Raw genomic sequence first — 19,439 nt, forward strand, 5'->3', positions numbered from 1 at the left:
TCACCCACATCCAAGAAGACCTTTCACATCAAGCAGACGTTCACCTGCACATCTGCTAATGTGGTATACTGTATCCGTTGTTCCAGATGTGGCCACCCCTACATCGGGGAAAGCAAGTGGAGGCTTGGAGACCGCTTTGCAGAACACCTACGCTCGGTTTGCAACAAACAACTGCATCTCCCAGTCGCGAACCATTTCAACTCCCCCTCCCATTCCTTAGACAACATGTCCATCCTGGGCCTCCTGCAGTGCCACAAAGATGCCGCCCGAAGGTTGCAGGAACAGCGCCTCATATTTAACTTGGGAACCCTGCAGCCCAATGATATCAAAATCTCCCCTCCACCAACCGCATCCCAAAACCAGCCCAGCTTGTTCCCGCCTCCCTAACCAGTCCCTCCTCCCACCTCAAGCCCCACCCCCATCTCCTACCTACTAGCCTCATCCTGCCCCCTTGACCTGTCGTCCTCCCTGGACTGACCTATCCCCTCCCTACCTCCCCACCTACACTCACCTTTACTGGCTCTAACCCCGCCTCTTTGACCTGTCTGTCTCCACTCCACCAGTCTTCTCCCTTATCCATCTTCTATCCGCCTCCCCCCTCTCCCTATTTATTTCAGAATCCCCTTCCCCTCCCCCATTTCTGAAGAAGGGTCTAGGCCCGAAACGTCAGCTTTCCTGCTCCTCTGATGCTGCTTGGCCTGCTGTGTTCATCCAGCTCTACACCCTGTTATCTCACACATACGTGTGCTCAGTTTTTTTTTAAATCTAGCAAGATCTTGGCTTCAAATCCCCCAGTTTAAGCACATGGTTTGGTGCAGTACTGTACTTCAAGAGTACCACACTCATGTTGGAAGTATCACCCCCTCATATTAGACATTTGGATTAAGGTTGTCTGTCCACTCAAATGGGTTATAGAAATTCCTGTGGAGCTATTCAGATAAGAACAGAGGTGTATTTCCAAAGCCTTGGCTAACAATCCCATTTGAAACACTGTTTTCTTTTCATCTCAGCCATTTGTTCTAGATTATAACTTCTTTGAGTTTTGAGAAATGAGTACAAGATGATTACAGGGTGATGAGAGCAATCTCAAACTAAATTAATTTAGACCAAGATGTCTTTTTAAATTGCAAGTTCCTGCAAATGCTCAATTTTTGTCACCTCTCCGTCATTTCTCCAGCAGGAACTATATTATAACATATTACTTATTTATGTTCATATCGTCCTTGTTGAAGCATCTCCATTGATGTAATGTACTCTGACCTTAAAGGAAGAGATGGTCTCAGTGAGCGGCTTAAACAGTAGTATAGCTTGGGCGTTTGGACATTAGAAGCTTTTTAATATGTCCCCGTTAAACAATATGACGTAGAGAGTTTGGCATGAGGAGTTTGGCTGTTTGCCCATTTCCAAAATATTCTGGTCAAGATTACTTGTTCAGAAGTACATTCTTAGAGATCAAGTATTCTTCAAGATCTCCTAATAATTATTTTGAGTCACTTGGACCATTGAAAGTATTGTCATGCATCCGTTTGTATTTAACTTAGTCCCATTGTTTTCGCGAATGTTACCCTGCAAAAATGCTATCCCGTACTCACAGTTCCTCTGCCTCTGCCACATCTGCTGCCAGGATGAGGTGTTCTACTCTAAGACTTCCCAGACATCCGCCTACTTTAGGGACCGTTGTTTCCCTTCCTCTGTTATTAAGGATGCCCCCAACCGCATCTCCCCCATAACCCACGCTTCTGCCCTCAACCCCTCTCCACCCAGCAACAATAAGGATAGAGTCCCCTTAGTCTTTACATACCACCCCACCAGCCTCCAAATACAACGCATTATCCTCTGACATTTCCGCCACCTACAATCAGACCCCACCATCAAAAAGATATTTCCCTCCCTACCCCTGTCTGCTTTCCGCAAGGACCATTCACTCCACAACTCCCTTGTCAGCTTCACACTCCCCACCACACCTGGTACCTTTCCCTGCTTCTGCAGGAGATGCTGCACCTGCTCCTACACCTCCCTTTCAAATCTGGCAGAGATTCATCTGTACTTCATCCATCTTCATCTACTGTACCCATTGCTCCAGATGTGGGCTCCTCTATAGCGGGGAGACTAAACGCAGACTCGGGGACTGGTTTGCAGAGGATCTGCGCTCTGCACACACCAACCAACCCAACCTTCCGGTTGCCATCCACTTTAACTCCCTCTCCCACTCCCCTGGTGACATGACCATCCTTGGCCTCCTCCGCTATCAGTGAGGCTAAACATAAGCTGGAGAAACAATACCTGATGTTTGCCTTGGGAGCTTACAGCCCAATGGCCTGAATATTGACTTCACCAGCTTCAAAATCTCTCCACCCCTAACCTCTCCATCTCCTGATTCACCTATCTACTCCACCCTTTCCACTGACCAATCACAATAACCCCCTACTTGCATCCACCTAACTCCACCCCGCCCCCCCCCTCTACTTGTTTCTGGGCTCCCCCCCCGCCCCCAGACCTGACAAAGGGTTTCAGCCTGAAACGTTAACTTCCCTGCTCCTCGGATACTGTCAGAACTGCTGTGCTTTTCCAGCTGCACATTTATTGACTCTAGCTTCTGATATCTACAGTCCTTATTGTCTTCAAGTTGCCGAAAACCGTACTGCGCAGTCTGTTATACGGATGCCCATCTTGAACAAGTTACCCTGTGTGGTGCTTGACAGGATTTGACCATGCAAACGTGTGGAGTGAAGTAAGACATAGCATAGATGGGAGAATTGTAGGTGCTGAATAAAGATGGTGGGAGGGATCAGAGAATTTGCACTGAATTAAATTTTCTCCTTTTCACTTTAGTTGCTTTTGTCTTTTATTCCAGCATGCTTCTGCTGATGTAGAGAAAATGATCCTTGGGAACAAGTGTGATGTGAATGAAAAGAGGCAAGTCAGCAAAGAACGTGGAGAGAAGGTATGATTGCCAGAACTCTTAAAGGTAGCTAACTCTGAAGAACTTCAGCCCTTGTCAAATATTTTCTCAAGTGTAAGGTAGAATGGTTGCTATCCCATGATTGAGTTTGAACATTGTTATGGACCAAATCAGGCCCCCCTCAAAAATATTTTTAAAATGTACACTAGATCCTAACTTAACAGATTGGAAACTTAACAATAAAAGATACAGTAACTATTTCAATATAGTAACACCCCAACATGTTGGCAAAAAGGAAAATTCAGACAGATTCTCACATGCAGTTGCCCAATCCAGGAGGAAAAAACACCAAGAGCAGAGCCAAGAGACATTCACTGAAACTTCCAATGCCTTTGAGACCTCAATATCTTGTGATGTTACTGAAAAAACCAAAACCCAGAAATCTGGATCTGAGAGAGCTGGCCACACCCATTCAGGCTGTTTTAAAAAGAAAACCCAAGGCCTCACAAGCTGTTTACTCAAAAGGTCTTGGTAACCTGTTCAGTACCTCTGCCTTGCAACCTTTCTTCAAAAAAATGGGCGAAATAACCTCTAAGTCACAGCATCTTGTGCCGATGCAGGGAAATATCTGGCCAGCCTATAATCTAAGAGCAGTCTGATATTTAAAACTGAATCTGGTATTGTTGCATGTGTTACTACATCTACATCATCTCTTGTGCTCTCTTGGTTGACTTGAAATAGTTGTTAATTACCGTTCTTTCATTGTCCTTTGAATCAAAATTTGACTAACTTTTCTGAACTGACTGCTTCATGTCTAATTCTCCTCATTTAATAATGTGGAAAGTCCAACTCAGAGGGTATCAATTGCTGAGACAGTCTAACAATTTATTTCTTTATTTTGCATTGGGAAGCAACATTGAAGTCTTGAGACTTCAACTGTGGTTTTTTTTCCACTTGTGAGAGTGCACTTGACCATGGTGCAGGAAATTACTTTGATCAATTCACTCCCATTTTGCCAAATTGGCACTGGGTGCTGTTGGCAGTAAATGAGAATGGAATGTTGTCAATTGGCTAACATCACAGCCACACCACCTCTTTCCCTCCCCATTCCTCAAGAGAATAGTTTTTGATTTGTGACGAAGTGACACTTCAGAATGAGTGATAACCCCACCAGAATAAAGGGGAAAGCATGATGTAGAGATGAGTGTTGGATGTTGAGGGGTCAGACAATGGTTCTAGTCCCATGTGATAGGCTGTGTAAGCGCATTTGGGTGATGGTGATGACCTCATCATCTAAGCCAGGCACATCCAAATCATCAGGATTTGTAGTTATTTGATGTTAAATTTTAATCTGAGGTTTGAAGAAAAACTAGGGATTTCAGGCCAGCAAGATGTTCTAGACAAATATAAACATGTAGATATTTTGGGAGGTGGTAGTTAGTTCAGCTAGCTGGCATGTGGTTCAAATAACACCCAATGGAATGGTTTCAGTCGCCTTTGGGTTAAAGAAGAGTTAGGACCTTCTTCATTGCCATTGTTTTCCACACTCGGTGATAGGCAAACCACTAAAATCCCTGAAGAGCACAGGTCGAAGCATCAGCAAGCAAAGAGCCATCAACTTGTACAAATGAAGGAAGCATGAAGAGAAAGATACATCCGAAATCCTGCTTAAAAGTAAATTGCAAAAGTGGAACACAGTTGGTGGGTGAAGGTGGTGGCGTAAGATCAACTAATAGAGTAAGTTTAGGAGTGGCAAATTATTCTTTACACACTTTAAATGCATGCTGTATTCAAAAGTTTCCCTGGGATGAAGCGGTGAGGTAAAAGTTCAGGTACAACTTATGATTGGATTTCTGGGTATAACGCGAAACAAATTCCTAGATCGTCTAATTAATTAGGCGACAACTATCTGGTCATGAAGGGTCCCTGCTGAGATTACATTTAAGTCAGTCCTTTGCCCGTTTTCCTCAGTTTCTTCCCTCCTTATTGTCCCATTCTGTTGGGTCATTCATCCTTTTTTTCCTCTTTCAGTTAGCCAGTGACTATGGAATCAAATTCATGGAGACCAGCGCAAAAGCAAATATCAATGTGGAGAATGTAAGTAATGATTGTTATCTGATCGTCGCATGTACTATGTTTTCTGCTTCTAACAAAACAGTGGGCTGACCCATCACTCCGAAAGCCTTGTTAATGCACCAATTTTTTTTATTAACGCTCCATGATCGAGTGGTGCCACATCTAATTTGTGCTGCCTTATGCTCTTATTGTCAGGCCACAGTCTTATCACTGACAAATCTTAGTTTGGGAATTGTCTTCCACTTTGCCCTTCTGGGCCTGAACTGCTGACTAATAGCCAGACCAGCCTGGAAACTTGCCAACAATTTGTGCAGCAAGGCAGGTCACTGTTGCCTAATCAGTTCTCCCCTGGAACCAGTGTCTGTATTTCACTGTGCATCACTTCTGGACTTTGTATTAAATTGCAAGTATATCAGTTTTGCAACATAACTAACAAACTTGGTGAGCTGCAAGCACATCTTGCTGTATGGGATTATGACATTGTTACATTATTCCAGATTGTTATGGAAAAGAACAAGATCAGTCCTGAAATCAAAGTTCTAAACAGGGGGAAGGATGATTTTAACAAAATTAGGTATGAGATGGCCAGTGTGAACTGGAGCTGATGTGTTTAGGTAAACCTGTGTCAGAGCAGTAGGACACATTCTAGAAGGAACTAGGGAGAGTAAAGGACAGAAATGTTCCAATAAAGGCTAAGAGCGGGACAAACAAATCCTTGAACCCTGGATATTAAAGGTATACAGGATCGCGTAAAGAGAAAAAAGGAGGAATATTGCAGTTTTCAAGGGCTCAGAACAGAAGTAGTCCTGGAGGAGCACAGAATGTCCAAGGAGAAACTTAAAAAGGAAATCGAGAGCTAAAAGGGAACAGAAATGAATAATAGCAGCAAGATTAAAGAAAATCCTATGTTATTTTTCAAATATAATAAGTTTAAAAGGATAACTAGGGAAAGAACAGGGCCCCAGTGAGGACCTTAGTGGTAATTTGTGCGTGGAGCTAGAGGTCATAGGTATCGTTCTAAATGGATACTTTGTGTCAGTGTTCACTAGTGAGAGGGATGATGTAGGTTTTGGAATTAGGAAGGAGTCTGATACTTGAAGCAGTTAGCATAGACAGGGAGTGGTCTGGCAGGCTTAACAGTAGATAAATGGCTTGGTGAAATGTATCCCAGGCTGTTGAGTGAGACCAGGGAGAAAATATAGCAGGAGCACTGGCAATAATTTTCAATTCCTGTCTGGCCACAGAAAAGAGGACTGGAGGACAGCGAACGTGGTATCATTATTCAAGAAGGCAGCAGGGATAAATCCGGAAACTACAAGCCAGTCAGTCTAACCTCTGGTGGGAAACTATTGAAAGCAACTCTGAGTGACAGAATTAGTCTGAACTTGGAGAAGGAGGGATTATAAAGAACAGTCAGCATGGTTTTAAGTGGAAGTCACGTCTGAGCAACTTGATTGAATTTTTTGAGGAGGTAACCAAGTGTATAGATTTGACCTGGTCTACTTGGAATTCAGCGAGGCTTTTATTAAGGTCCAGCATGGGAGATTGATAGCAAAGTTAAGAGCCCATGGCTTTTCAGGAAGTTTGGCAAACTAGATTCAGAATTGGCTGAGTGGCGGGAAGTAGGCTCATGGTTGAGAAGTGTTTTTGTGACTGGAAGCCTGTGTCTAGTGGGGTTCTGCATGGATCAGTGTTTGGTCCCTTGTGGTATATATGAACAATTTAGACTTGAATGTATGATTCTTGCTTAGTAAGTTCATAGGCAAAACACAAATTGGTGATGTGGTAAATAGTGGGGAAGGTAGCCTTCAATTACAGAAAACGTAGATGGCTGGTCAGATGGGCTGATCAGTTACAAATGGAATTCAAACCAGATAAACATGAGGTGATGCCCTTGGGCAGCATAAACAAGGCAAGGGAATACATGATGAATGGTAGGATGCTGGGAAGCACCAAGAACCAGGGGCCCTGGTGTGCATGTCCACTGGTCCCTTAAAGACGTAGGTCCAGTAGATAAAGTGGTTAAGAAGGTTAATGGTATGTTTGCCTTTATTAGTCAAGGTCCAAAGTTTAAGATCAGGGAGGTCATGCTGCAACTGTACAAAATGTTGGTTAGGTCCCAACTGGAGTATTGTGTGCAGTTCTGGAATCTACATTTATAGCAAGGATGTGATAGGCCTGGAGAGGGTGCCGAGGAGATTTACCAGGATGTTGTCCTCACTGAAGAGTTTTAGTTATGAGTTTCTTCCTATACTACTCTGTCTATGCTCCTCATAATTTTATACATCTCAATCATGAGTTATGAAGAGAGATTGGATACAACAAAAAAACTGTTGAAGATCTGAAACAAAACCAGAAATTGCTGGAGAAATTCAGCAGATCTGGCATAATCTATGGAAAGAAAGCACTGCTGTTCTTTCTTTCCAGAGATGCTGCCAGACTTGCTGAGTTTTACCAGCAATTTCTGTTTTTGTTTTAGACTGGTGGTGTTTTCCTTGGAGTAGAGGAGGTTGAGGGGCCATGATTGAGATGTATAAAGTTATGAGGGGCATAGACTTCATACAACTTCATAGAATCCCTACAGTGTGGAAACAGGCCCTTCGGCCCAGCAAGTCCACACCGACCCTAGGAGCATCCCACCCTGACCCATCCCCCTATAACCCACCTAAGCTACATATCCCTGAGCACAACGGGCAATTTAGCATGGCCAATCCACCTAACGTGCACATCTTTACTGTGGGAGGAAACTGGAGCACCCGGAGGAAACCTGCGCAGACACGGGGAGAATGTGCAAACTCCACACAGACAGTCGCCCGAGGGTGGAATCGAATCCGGGTTCCTGACGTTGTGAGGCAGCAGCGCTAACCACTGAGCCACTGTGCCGCACTAGACGGGATAGTGTCAGAAGAAACTTGTCCCCTAGGTGGCAGCATCAATAACCTGTGGGCATAGATTTAAGGTAAGGGGCAGGAGGTTTAAAGGAGATGAAAAAATTTTCAGAGAGTGGTGGGTTTCTGGAATCCACTGCCTGTAAGGGCAGTAGAGGCAGAAACCCTCATAACATTTAAGAAGTTATTTAGATATACACATGGCATGCAAGACTAAGGCCCAAGTGCTGGAACATGGAAAAGAACAGTTAAGTAGCTGTTTCTGACTGGTACAGACTCAATGGGCTGATTGGCCTTTTTCTGTGCTGTAGACTTCCATGATTCCATGCAGGACATGGTTCAGTAGTTGACAGGAATGATTCTTCATTTTTCAGATTCACTGAAGGGGAAAGGAAACAAAGGAGATAATGTGACAATATTGATTAAGGATGGTCCAGTCCAAAATAGAACCATCTCATAAGCTAAATACTTGAGTCTTAGGATTTGAGTTAAGGAACTGTAGATGACCTCAAGCCGTGTTCTCAGGAATATTCCCATTGCCGCATGCTAGTGAGCACAGGAATAGAAGGATTGATCAATTGAGCACATGCCCAGAGAATTAGAGAGAGAGAAATAGTGGGACCTGCTGATGCTGGAGAATCTGAGATAACAAGGTGTAGAGCTGGATGAACACAGCAGGCCAAGCAGCATCAGAGGAGCAGGAAAGCTGACGTTTCAGGTCTGGACCCTTCTTCAGAAATCAGAGAATTAGCATGGGGGTGGCAGGAAATCAGTATTGAGGCATTGGGAGCAGGTGGGGCCTAGACAAGGTGGATGAGTTGCACCTTCACGTAACTGGGACTAATCTCTGAACAGGGAGATTTTCTGGTGCTGTAGCAGAGGGCTTTAACAAGCTTGTCAAGGGATAGGAACCTATAGGATGGCTCAAATTGGAAAGAAGTAAAGCTGCTAGTAGGAAGTAGAAAACTGGCAAATAAAATTCGAAGGCAGGCATCAGCTAAGCTTAGAATGCTGAATAATTGGATGGGGTAATTGTGCCTGATTGCGTGCCCATCTTTTGTACTTGCGCCCCTCCGGGTGTTCCTGGAAAGGGAGCATGTAGTATCCACTGGCACAATAGAGGCCATAAGAATATGATGGACGCTGCAGGAACTGGAGTGCATCATCACTCATGTTATTTTGCTTTAGTGAGTTTCCCTTCAGCTTTTTAAAAGTTCCCATTGGCCATTACCTTGTATTTTGTTACAGTGTACCATCGGCAGTTGTTTAATCCCATCTTGTTACCTTTTGTATAAGAGTAGAGGGAATGTTAGTATGTAATGCTCCATGCTGTCCCTCTCCTGGGAGTGTTTGATCAGGGCAATGTTGAAGGAGCTTTACTCTCAGTTTAGAAGGGTAGAATGCTGAGTAAGTGGACAGGGTCATTGTGCCTAAGTGCCTGCCACTCTTTTGTAGTTGTCCTGGTCCAGATGCCCCTGAAGAGGGAGCATGCAGTCTCCATCGGCACAATAGAGGCCTTTAGAGACTGGTGGACACCTCGGGGGCTGTACTGCTTCATCACCTGGACTTATTTTGCTTTAGAAAGTTTCCCTTCAGCTTTCTGTAAGTTTCTGTTAACTGTTTGCTTGTGTTTTTGCTATTGTGGCAGCTTGACCTCATTTTAGACAAAAGAAATAAGAAAAGAACATGAAAATTGGAGGAGTTATGGATAGTGAGGAAGGTTGTCAAAGGACAGAGCAGGATATAGATCAGTTGGGCAGTGAAATGATAGATGGAGTTTAATCCGAGCAAGTGAGAGGTGATGCATTTTGGGAGGTCAAATGAAGAGGAAAGTATACAGTAAATGGCAGGACCTTTGGTAGCATTGATATACAAAGGGATCTTGGAGTGCAAGTCCATAACTTCCTGAAAGTGCCCACATACTTGGATAAGGTGATAAAGTGTATGGCATTCATTGGTTGGGGCATTGAGTGTAAAAGTTGGCAGGTTATGCAGCAGCTGTATAAAACTTTAGTAAGGCCACATTTGTGGTATTGTGTGCAATTCTGGTTCCCACACTATAGGAAGGATATGGATGCTTTGGAGAGGGTGCAAAAGAATATTGCCTGGAATGGAGTGTATAAGTTATAAAGATAAGTTGGACAAACTTGGATTGTTTTCAATAGAGCCTTGGAGGCTAAGGGGTGACTGATGGAACTATATAAATTATATAGTTAAAACTATGTAAATTATGAGAGGCATAGATAGGTTGGCTAGTCAGGGTGGAACTGTCAAATACTAGGGGCCATAGGTTTAAGGAGAAGGTGAAAGTTTAAAGGACATGTGCAAGGCCAGCTTTTACACAGAGGGTGGGAGGTGTCTGGAATGTGCTGCCAGGGGAGGTAGTAGAAACAGACCCGATAGCAACATTTAGGAGTTGTTTAGACAGACAGATGAACAGGCAGGGAATAGAGGGATACAGAGCATGTGCAGGCAAATGGGATTTCTTTAGAAAGGCATAGTCGTCAGCACAAGTGAGGAAGGCCGAAGGGCCTGTTCCTGTGCTATTCTGTTCTAAGTATATAAGTAGGCCTTTTGGCCCCTGGATGCTGCTCCAGCATTCAATAGGATCATGGTAGATCCAACATTCCTCAAGTCAACTTTCCTGCCCTTCCCTGTAACCCTTGATTTCCTAATTCATCATGAGTCTACCTATCTCAGCCTTAAATATACACAAGGACTCTGCGCCCATAGCTTTCTGTGGCAAGGAATTCCAAAGACACTCAACCCTCCAGAAGAAATTCTATCTCATCTCAGTCTTAAATTGGTGCCCCTTTATTCTGAGACTCTGCCCTCTGGTCCTCGACTCTCCCATGAGGGGAAACACCCTCTCAGCATATACCCTGTCAATCCCATTAAGAATACTGTATGTTTCAATGAGATCACCTCGTTCTTCTAAATTCCAACAAGTGGAGTCCCGACCTGTTTAATCTTTGCTCATAAAGACAATCTGTCCATACCAAGGATCAGTCCAGTGAACCTTGTCTGAACTGCCTCCAATTAAGTAATATCTCCCCATAAATGAGGGGCCTGAAATTGCCCAGTACTCCAAATGTGGTCTCACCAGCACCTTGTACAGTTACAGCAAGACATCCCTAATCTTATATTCCAAACCCCTTGAAATAAGGGCCAACGTTCCATTAGCCTTCCTGATTACCTGCTGTACCTTTGCACTAGCTTTCTGTGTACAAGTACCCCTAAGTCCCTTTGTGTTGCAGCTCTCTGCAGTTTTTCTCCATTTACTCTGTTGAGGTTATTGACTTGCTCAAAAAACTGGCTTATTTTCGTTCAGATGTTTCATCACCATGCGAGGTAACATCATCAGTGAGGCCTCCGATGAAGTGATGTTGTTCTACTCCACTTGGGATTTATACTGTCCAGTCCGTTATGGTGTGTAATGTCGTTTTCGGTTTTGTTCTGTATGAGTTTGTATATGGGGTCCAATTCTATATGTTTGTTGATTATATTATGGGTTGAGAACCATGCCTCTAGGAATTTTCATGCATGTCTTTGTTTGGCTTGGGCTGCTATGGTTACGTTGTCCCAGTTAAACTGATGGCCTTCATTGCTCAAGTGTACTGATATTAGGGAAAGTTCATTGTGTCGTTTTGCTGCTAGGTGATGTTTGTGTACTCTGGCTAGTTACTTCGGACTGACAGGAAGGTAATGCTTGTGGCAGCCGTTGCATAGTATTTTGTAAACTATGTTGGTTCTGCATGTCATGGATGTGGATCTGGTGCATGGGCAACACATCTGTCATCATTAAACGCACAAAACTAGAAGAGACCCACCATCTCCTCAACAACGTATTCACCGGGAATAAGTTCACGAGAGAAGAAGTAAACAACAATCGGCTTCTGTTTCTGGATGTCAGAGTTGAACGTATGACCAACATGAGTTCCAAACCTTGGTATAGAGGAAAGCAACCCACACTGACCAAATCCTCAACTTCCACTGCATCCACTCCAACGTCCACAAACAAAGCTGTGTTAGGACACTATTTAAACATGCCAGAACTAGGCAGGAAAGAGGAAGAACACCTATACAAAATCTTTGCTATGAACGGATATCCCTGCAACTTCATCTGCAGGTGCCTACTAAACAGACGACAACAAGAACACACAGTATTCCCTAACACACTGGCCACACCTCCCTACATCAAGAACATATCACAACTGACAACGAGACTCCTACGACCACTAGGAATCATGGTATCACACCAAGCTCACAGCCTCGCTACGACAAACACAAGGATTAAAGACCCTATACCACAACATGCAGAAGTAACGTAGTTTACAAAATACCATGCAATGATTGCCACAAGCATTACTTCGGACAGACAGGAAGGAAACTAGCCATCAGAGTACACGAACATCAGCTAGCAGCAAAACAACACAATGAACTCTCCCTAATATCAGTACACTCGGACAATGAAGGCCATCGGTTTAACTAGGACAACGTAACCATAGTGGCCCAAGTCAAACATAGACACGCACAGGAATTCCTAGAGGCATGGTTCTCAACCCATACTTCAATAAACAAACATATAGAATTGGACCCCATATACAAACCCATACAGAACACAATGGAAATGACACAAGTCACCATAACAGACCAGACAGTGTAAATCCCAGAATGGGGTGGCACGGTGGCACAGTGATTAGCTCTGCTGCCTCACAGTGCCAGGGACATGGGTTTGATTCCACCCTTGGGCAACTGTCTGTGTGGAATTTGCATATTCTCCCCATGTCTGCGTGGGTTACCTCCGGGTGCTCCGGTTTCCTCCTACAGTCCAAAGATGTGTAGGCTAGGTGGATTGTACATGCTAAATTGCCCATAATGTTTAGGGGTGTGTAGATTAGGTGGGTTACAGGGGATAGGTCTGGGTGGGATGTTCTGACGATCAGTGTGGGCTTGTTGGGCCGAAGGGCCTGTTTCCACACTCTAGGTATTCTATGAGAACAACATCGCTTCATCGGAGGCCTCACTGATGATGTTACCTAACATAGTGACGAAACGTCTGAATGAAAACAATCCAGCTCGGCGAGCAAGTCTACAACCTCATCTGCAACCCCTTGCTGCCCATTCCAAAATGAACAACTTCACATTTTCCCACATTGTCTGCCATTTGCCAACCTTTTGTTCACTCACTTAACCTATCAATATCTTTCTGTAAACTGTTTGTAACCATCTTGCAAGTTGTCTTTCCATTTATTTTTTGTCATCTGCAAATTGGGCTTCCGTTCTCTAAGTTATTAATATATGTTGTAAACAGTTGCAGTCCTGGCACTGATGCCTGTGAAAATTCACTGGTTACAGGTCGCCAACTTGAAAAAGGACCCCATATCCTGACTCCCTGTTTCCTGTCCATGAACCAATTCTATATGTCAATACACTACTCCCTAATGCAATGGGCCCTTATGTCATAACTTTTTGTGAGGTGTCTTGCCTAATACCTTCTGGAAGCCCAAATACAACACATCTGATTCCCCTCTATCCACTCAGAAATTAGTTAGACACGATTTCCCTTTCATGATCATACTCCAATCGATTAGATTATGATTTATACAATGTTTGCTAATCTAGCCACCCAGTTCCCTTTAGCTGACTCTATCCTCATTTTATTTAATTCCCTTTTATTTAAGTTAAACACAGTTGTTTCTGTTGAGGTTGGTTGGCTTGCCAAGCTGGTTTCTTGTTTCGCAGATGTTTCGTTACCATGCTGGGTAACATCCTCAGTGCAGCCTCCAATGAAGCGTCAGTGTGTTTTCCCGCCTGGTTTTTAAACTCTGGGGTCCATTGAGATGGATTGCCTCACTTCCGGTTTTCCTTCGTAGTGGAATGTATATGGGGTCGAGTTCAATATGTTTATTAATAGCATGCTTCGTGGAGTGCCAGGCTTCTAGGAATTCTCGTGCCTGTCTCTGCCTAGCTTGTCCCAGGATTTTGGTGTTGTCCCAGTCGAATGGTGGTTCTCCTTGTCCATCTACTCCAAAACAGTTGTTTCCGATTAGGGTGCAAGGGAGGGGTTATCTAGTGTAAGGAGATGTTTGGGCTTTAAAGAACAGAGTCAAGAGGGGCAGAAGGAAAATGAGAAGTATTAGAGGCTGATGCTCAGGAAGCCCAGAGCTGCAATGATCATGAGTGATACAGAGCAACAGTTTAGAGTGGTTACTGTAGGGCAGGATCTACAGTCAACATGACCGATGTTGGAATAGATGGCAGCTTGATCTGTTCAGGGGAGTTGGTAAGGTAGAGTTGAGGAGGAGCTTGACACTTAACAGTCAGGGAGAAGGCAAGGCATCATGAATGGTAGCTGTAAAGAAATATAAGTAGCAGAGCAGAAACGAGGTGATAAGACAAGTGCAAGCATTATGATAGTGAACTCGTTCATGTGAATGATTGGTAAGTTGTACTGTAAACCTTGAGATAACCATAGCATGGGTCAGTCATTTGAATGAATGTGAGATTGCAGTGAGTAGGATTTGCTTGCAAGAGGGCTATTAACTCTCATGTTATGGTCTCCTTTAATTTCCCTTTTCTGAATGGGCAATTGATGATCCCGATGTTTGCTGTTTCAGGCATTTTTCACACTTGCCAGAGACATCAAAACGAAAATGGACAAGAAACTGGTGAGTATTTCAGATCTAATGCATTCCTTTTGAGCCAGTAAGCTGGAATTTTAAGATCGGTGTATACTTCAGAATAGGTAGCTGCTCGTGGCTAGAACTGGGTGACTGAGTTGGAAGTCTGAGTAAGCATATCAGCAAGCAGCAATATAACTGCTTATCTGATGCCCGTTGCAATTGGTCACATCACAGTCAAGTAGTTAAACAGAAAGATTAACTACAAGGAAAGGGAGGCAAGACAAGGTCAAGTGAATAACAGAAGCAAGAACCAGACTGGTTTAAAGAGACAATTCTAGAATTTGCAATCCAAACCCTGGAAGGGTTCCTTATTGGTGACACAGGGAATTAGGGATGGGGGTGATGGACTTCAGAGGATTGTATGGCTGGAGGAGTTAGAGATGGAGGAAGAAGAAACCATTGAAGGATGCAAAGATGATGTTAAATTGAGTCTTTGTTACCACAAGGAATCAGTGTTGAGGCATTGAAGACAGGGTAAATAGAACTGGATTGGGTGTGGGTGAGGATGTGGCTCGGATAGAAAATGAAGCACTTGAAATGTTTGCCGTATAACGGTGTGAATTTATTAAGCTGAGATGTGATGGGATGCAGTGTAATGACATTTTGCGATCATCCCCTTTTCCTTATATACAGGAAGGCAACAGTCCCCAAGGCAGTAATCAAGGCATACGAATTACCTCACAGCAGCAGAAAAAGAACACCTTCTTTCGTTGTCTTCTTCTGTAATGAACATTGCCTTAAAAGAAACAGCTCAAGCTCTCACTGATTTGAAGTGGAGTGTGCACGCTCTGAGCTTTTCCTGTATGGATGGACACTTGCTCTGGACAAGCCCTGTTGTGCTATTGAAGGCGTACAGAGATCGAGCAGCTGAGAATTTTTTTTTTTTTTTTTTTAGCTTTTAGGACCTGTCTGATGATTACCTCAGGAGTGGAAACGTGCGAGTCAGAATCTTCTGATGGGAATCCCTCCGTTTTACTGATTTCCAATCTATTGGGGTGTGATTGTTTGGAATCCTAATTTTCCCATGTCCTGTGTTCCCCTCTGGTTTTCCTTTGTTTTGGTTTCCCCCTACAAATCTTGTGTTGTGCAGATGCTCTGGCATTTCCATTGATCTTGCTGTGCAATATGCTGCAATTCCTGTTGTCATGCCTTCACATTCAATGCCCTGTACTTATCAGTGAGTCCCAGTGATTGCACTTTTTCTTCTGCCAGTAATTGAACTTCTTTATCATGTGAGTACCTTGGAGACATTAATGGTTGTGCAAAGAAGCAGCCCAAATGTCAATTTTCAAACCTAAAGGCAGATTTCCCTATGTAGCTCCCTCCCTGTGGTGGTGACATACTACATACGGCAGAGTTGTTCTGGATCAGATGTGAGTTGAACTATGCTGAAGCAGATGTCAAGTGTAGTTTCAGATGTAGTACCTCCAGTTTAACAGAGGCAATTAGTCTGTATCACCGTACAGCAGACTAGACCTTGACAACAAACCTCGGATAGATTCCGCTCATCACTTCCTTGTGGTGTTTCCTGTGGTATTGCTACAATCTGAGCCAGTTTTAATTGTTAGACTGGATTGAACAGAAATGGCTAGAAATCAGAAGGCAAAACAGAATTATGATCATTATTGCTGCAAACTGTCTGCTTCCCCGATGTTGTCTGAGAAAGGATGTCTTCAAGAATGAAATGGAGGGAGGAATGCAAGAGGGAGCAGGATGAGACAGGATATGGTGATATCCTCCTTTTTTTACTTGCTGATGTGCAATAGCCATGAATTTATTGAAGAAGCTGTATTCTTTTGGTAGTTTTTCTGTTTTCTTACAGCACTTGACCAGTGGAGCCGGCTAAACCATATTTTGAATAGTATTTGGATGTTAATGCTTAAACTGATGGGAGTCTGTGCTGTTTAAATCATGCCACTATTGTAAGCAGAGTAATTATTAATTTACCAATTGCAAGTGTCTAGTTTAAAGAATTAGAGGCTTAAAGCACAGTAAACAGGTCCTGTTAATTCAGCTTATGCATAATTCTCAAACTTGAGTACTGAAATAGTAAAATCCCTCAGGGAGGTTAAATGCACTTTTAGTTGATGAGCAATGCTTAATGGCTGTCATCTCCTTAGTATTTGTGGAATATTTGTGGAACAGGAGAGATCTGTGAATTGGAGTGTACCAGTAGATTTGCCTCTTGCACTATCCATTCCTGAGCCAGTCCCTGTTTGTGACTATCACTCTATAAACCTAAGCAATGGGCAGTAAATTGTGCCAGAATTTGCTGATAGTACTATTTTTAATAGTCCTTTAACATGGAAGTATTCATTTGGAGTTCCCTTACAGCCAGGGTGTAGCTGTGTTGCTATGATAGACAAAAGGAGAAAGGTTATAAATATTACTTTAATTCTTAGAATATTGTATTTTAAAAAAAAATACAATGAAAGGAAACAAATTCTCTTCCGATCTTTGCCCTCTCCTCTGCCCCAATACGGATCGAGGTGGTGTATGTGCCCTTGTGTTAAGTTCCAAACTAGAAGGGAAAACCAGGAATAAAGGGAATAGATGGATAATTCCGAGCCTTTTGAACAAAATATGTAGACTTCTCTAATCCTAGAGGTTAAAATCCAGTATCATTGCTACATTGAAAGATGTTCTTTCTTGGGTGGTGCATGGTTACTGCACAGACAACAGTGAAGGAGGATGGAACAAAAGTGGCCAATTATTGATATTGCTGTGTATAACCCATCTGTGTGTTGACTGCACTTTCTCAGTATCCGTTGTAGGCTAATTCAACAGTTGCCGAACTCAGACAGACCTGAATGTCTTTTGCGAATGTTACTAAGCACTTTGTGTAGCTCAGTGGATGAAGGCGTGAGAATCCACCCATTTAATTCTACCAGAAAAATGAAACCATTTTTGAAATATGGCCATGTGCAAATCATGACACAGGTTTAAACAGCCAGTCTGATTACTTCACCAGAATCCCCTGCCACATGGTACTGTAAATATACAGCAGGTTCCTCCCAGCTAGTCCATTTTCAATTAGTGGGGCCTCCATGTCAAACTCAATCCCACAGAGATGCACAGACTCTGATATGTGCACTTTTCGCTTTCCTTCTCGATGAATATTGGGGTAATTTGTAACAGCCCAGTACCAGACAGAGCACTGGCCCATTAGCGATGTGAGGAATTCCTCTGAAGCTATGCTGTTCAACAATTTGTGGATAACCCTCTTCCCAATTCCCAATTTTTCTTTTTGAAGATTATTTTAATATTTTCCTGAATAATGGCAGGTGATTCATGGCTGTTGAGTATCAGTTGGAAGGAAAAGATTATTTATTCACTTCATGTATGTGAAGCTGTATTTTTGAACTGTTTGTGATCGCAGTCTCCAGAATCGCACTGGTGCTGACCTTCGAATGACCCTGAGCTCCACAACACAAAGCACCATACTGCCTCGCCTATGAAAGCAGCCTCCAGACCCCATCGATCTCCTCATTTACCACTGTCCGCCTCAATTCACAAACTGAAGATTTTATTTTTTTTAATTTTAAATTAAGAAAAGTTTAGTTTTATGTTTATTTTCTTGTGTGGATGTATTTTGTTCTGCACTCTGGTGTTCAATGCTGTGTGGCTCAAATTTGTTAGCTTTTCATACTCTTATCTCCCAGAGTGACTGTGGTACTGAAGCAATTACAGAATTAATAATTCCCCTGCCCCAGTAAAATGTACCTCTGCTATATTGCCAATGTGTCCCTTCAAGACCTTGAATATAGTGCACAAGGTAATTCTCAGGGACTACATGGGGCGAAATTATAAAATCTGTTGAGAAGTGGAGTTTTTTGTGGATAACATTTGGTCAACTGATGGCCATAAACCCATAAGTTCTGTGATGTCTCTAACCCTCGTCAGCAAAAATGCTAACACTGATCAGCTTTGTGTCAAACTAATAGCACCCTGGATTCTTTCAAAAGCGCTAGCTAGTACTGAAGGGAGGTATTGCAGGGGCAATCCTCCGCCCAGATAGCCAGTGCTTCAATATGGTCACATATCATAGGGGACCCATCCCCAAGCAGCTGGGTAGTTTGTGGCAATGTGATTATAACTGGGGAGATGCTCCTTGGCTGAACTGAGTCTGTGATTCCGTTGGCTACAGCTTGACTAGTAGCAGGAGTAGGAATCTCATCATTCCAGTATTCTGCTCTTTTTTTGCTATACTCCCATAACAAATAAGCTCATCCACATTCTGACTTGGTGCTGATGATGCTCTGCACCCAGATTCCCTAGATGTGGGCTACAGATTTTAGAGTGCCCTCCCTCTATCAGTTTGAATAATCAAGATTAAAAGACAGTATTTAGGAAGATGCAGCTGGATTGAACGGGGATATATGGTATATGATTGTACCTGTTTCGGGATCATTGTTCCTTTATTTCCTTCAGACATTCCTTGTGTTAAAGGTGTCCAAGATTCATTTGGTTCAAAGGGATGGGAGGCTGCATTGTTTCAGGTGACCATGTAAATAGCTTTACTTTGAAAAGAAGCCACTTTATAATTCTTCTGTACTTCCTGAAGTTGTTGGATTTATAGGTAAAGGTGGAGTTTTAATGAAATTAAAATGTGAGTCTTTAAAACGCAGGCTTCTCTGCTCTTGCAATTGAGTATTTATTTTGGTGTGTGACTTCGAAGGTGATAGAATGAGTGCTGAATCAGGACCCTGGCAAGAATACTTGCCATCATGAGTTCTGAACTTGTCATAAAAGACCTGCTGGGGATTTAGATTCCAGTCATGGTGCCTACATTTGAGTGATTGCTAGCATAATGAGATCAGTTACACTTCCCGTCTCCTATTGAGATCTGTATGACTGCATTAATCCTTTCTTGCCTTTTCAAGATAA

The 19,439-nt window shown here is 43.0% G+C and overlaps 1 protein-coding gene across 1 annotated transcript in view; it reads left to right on the forward strand.

The window, feature by feature from the left end:
• rab8a (RAB8A, member RAS oncogene family) overlaps window positions 1–19,179 on the forward strand; it is a 24,523-nt gene extending 5,344 nt beyond the window's left edge. Inside the window, exons 5-8 of the mRNA XM_048614104.1 lie at window positions 2,855–2,944; window positions 4,934–4,999; window positions 14,487–14,537; window positions 15,186–19,179. Coding sequence (XP_048470061.1) covers window positions 2,855–2,944; window positions 4,934–4,999; window positions 14,487–14,537; window positions 15,186–15,278 — 300 coding nt within the window. The 3' untranslated portion in view covers window positions 15,279–19,179. The remainder of the gene's footprint in view (window positions 1–2,854; window positions 2,945–4,933; window positions 5,000–14,486; window positions 14,538–15,185) is intronic.
• The last annotated feature ends 260 nt before the right edge of the window (window positions 19,180–19,439 follow it).

Source organism: Rhincodon typus, chromosome 29 (genome assembly GCF_021869965.1).
Source record: "Rhincodon typus isolate 14 chromosome 29, sRhiTyp1.1, whole genome shotgun sequence".
Classification (NCBI taxonomy): domain Eukaryota; kingdom Metazoa; phylum Chordata; class Chondrichthyes; order Orectolobiformes; family Rhincodontidae; genus Rhincodon; species Rhincodon typus.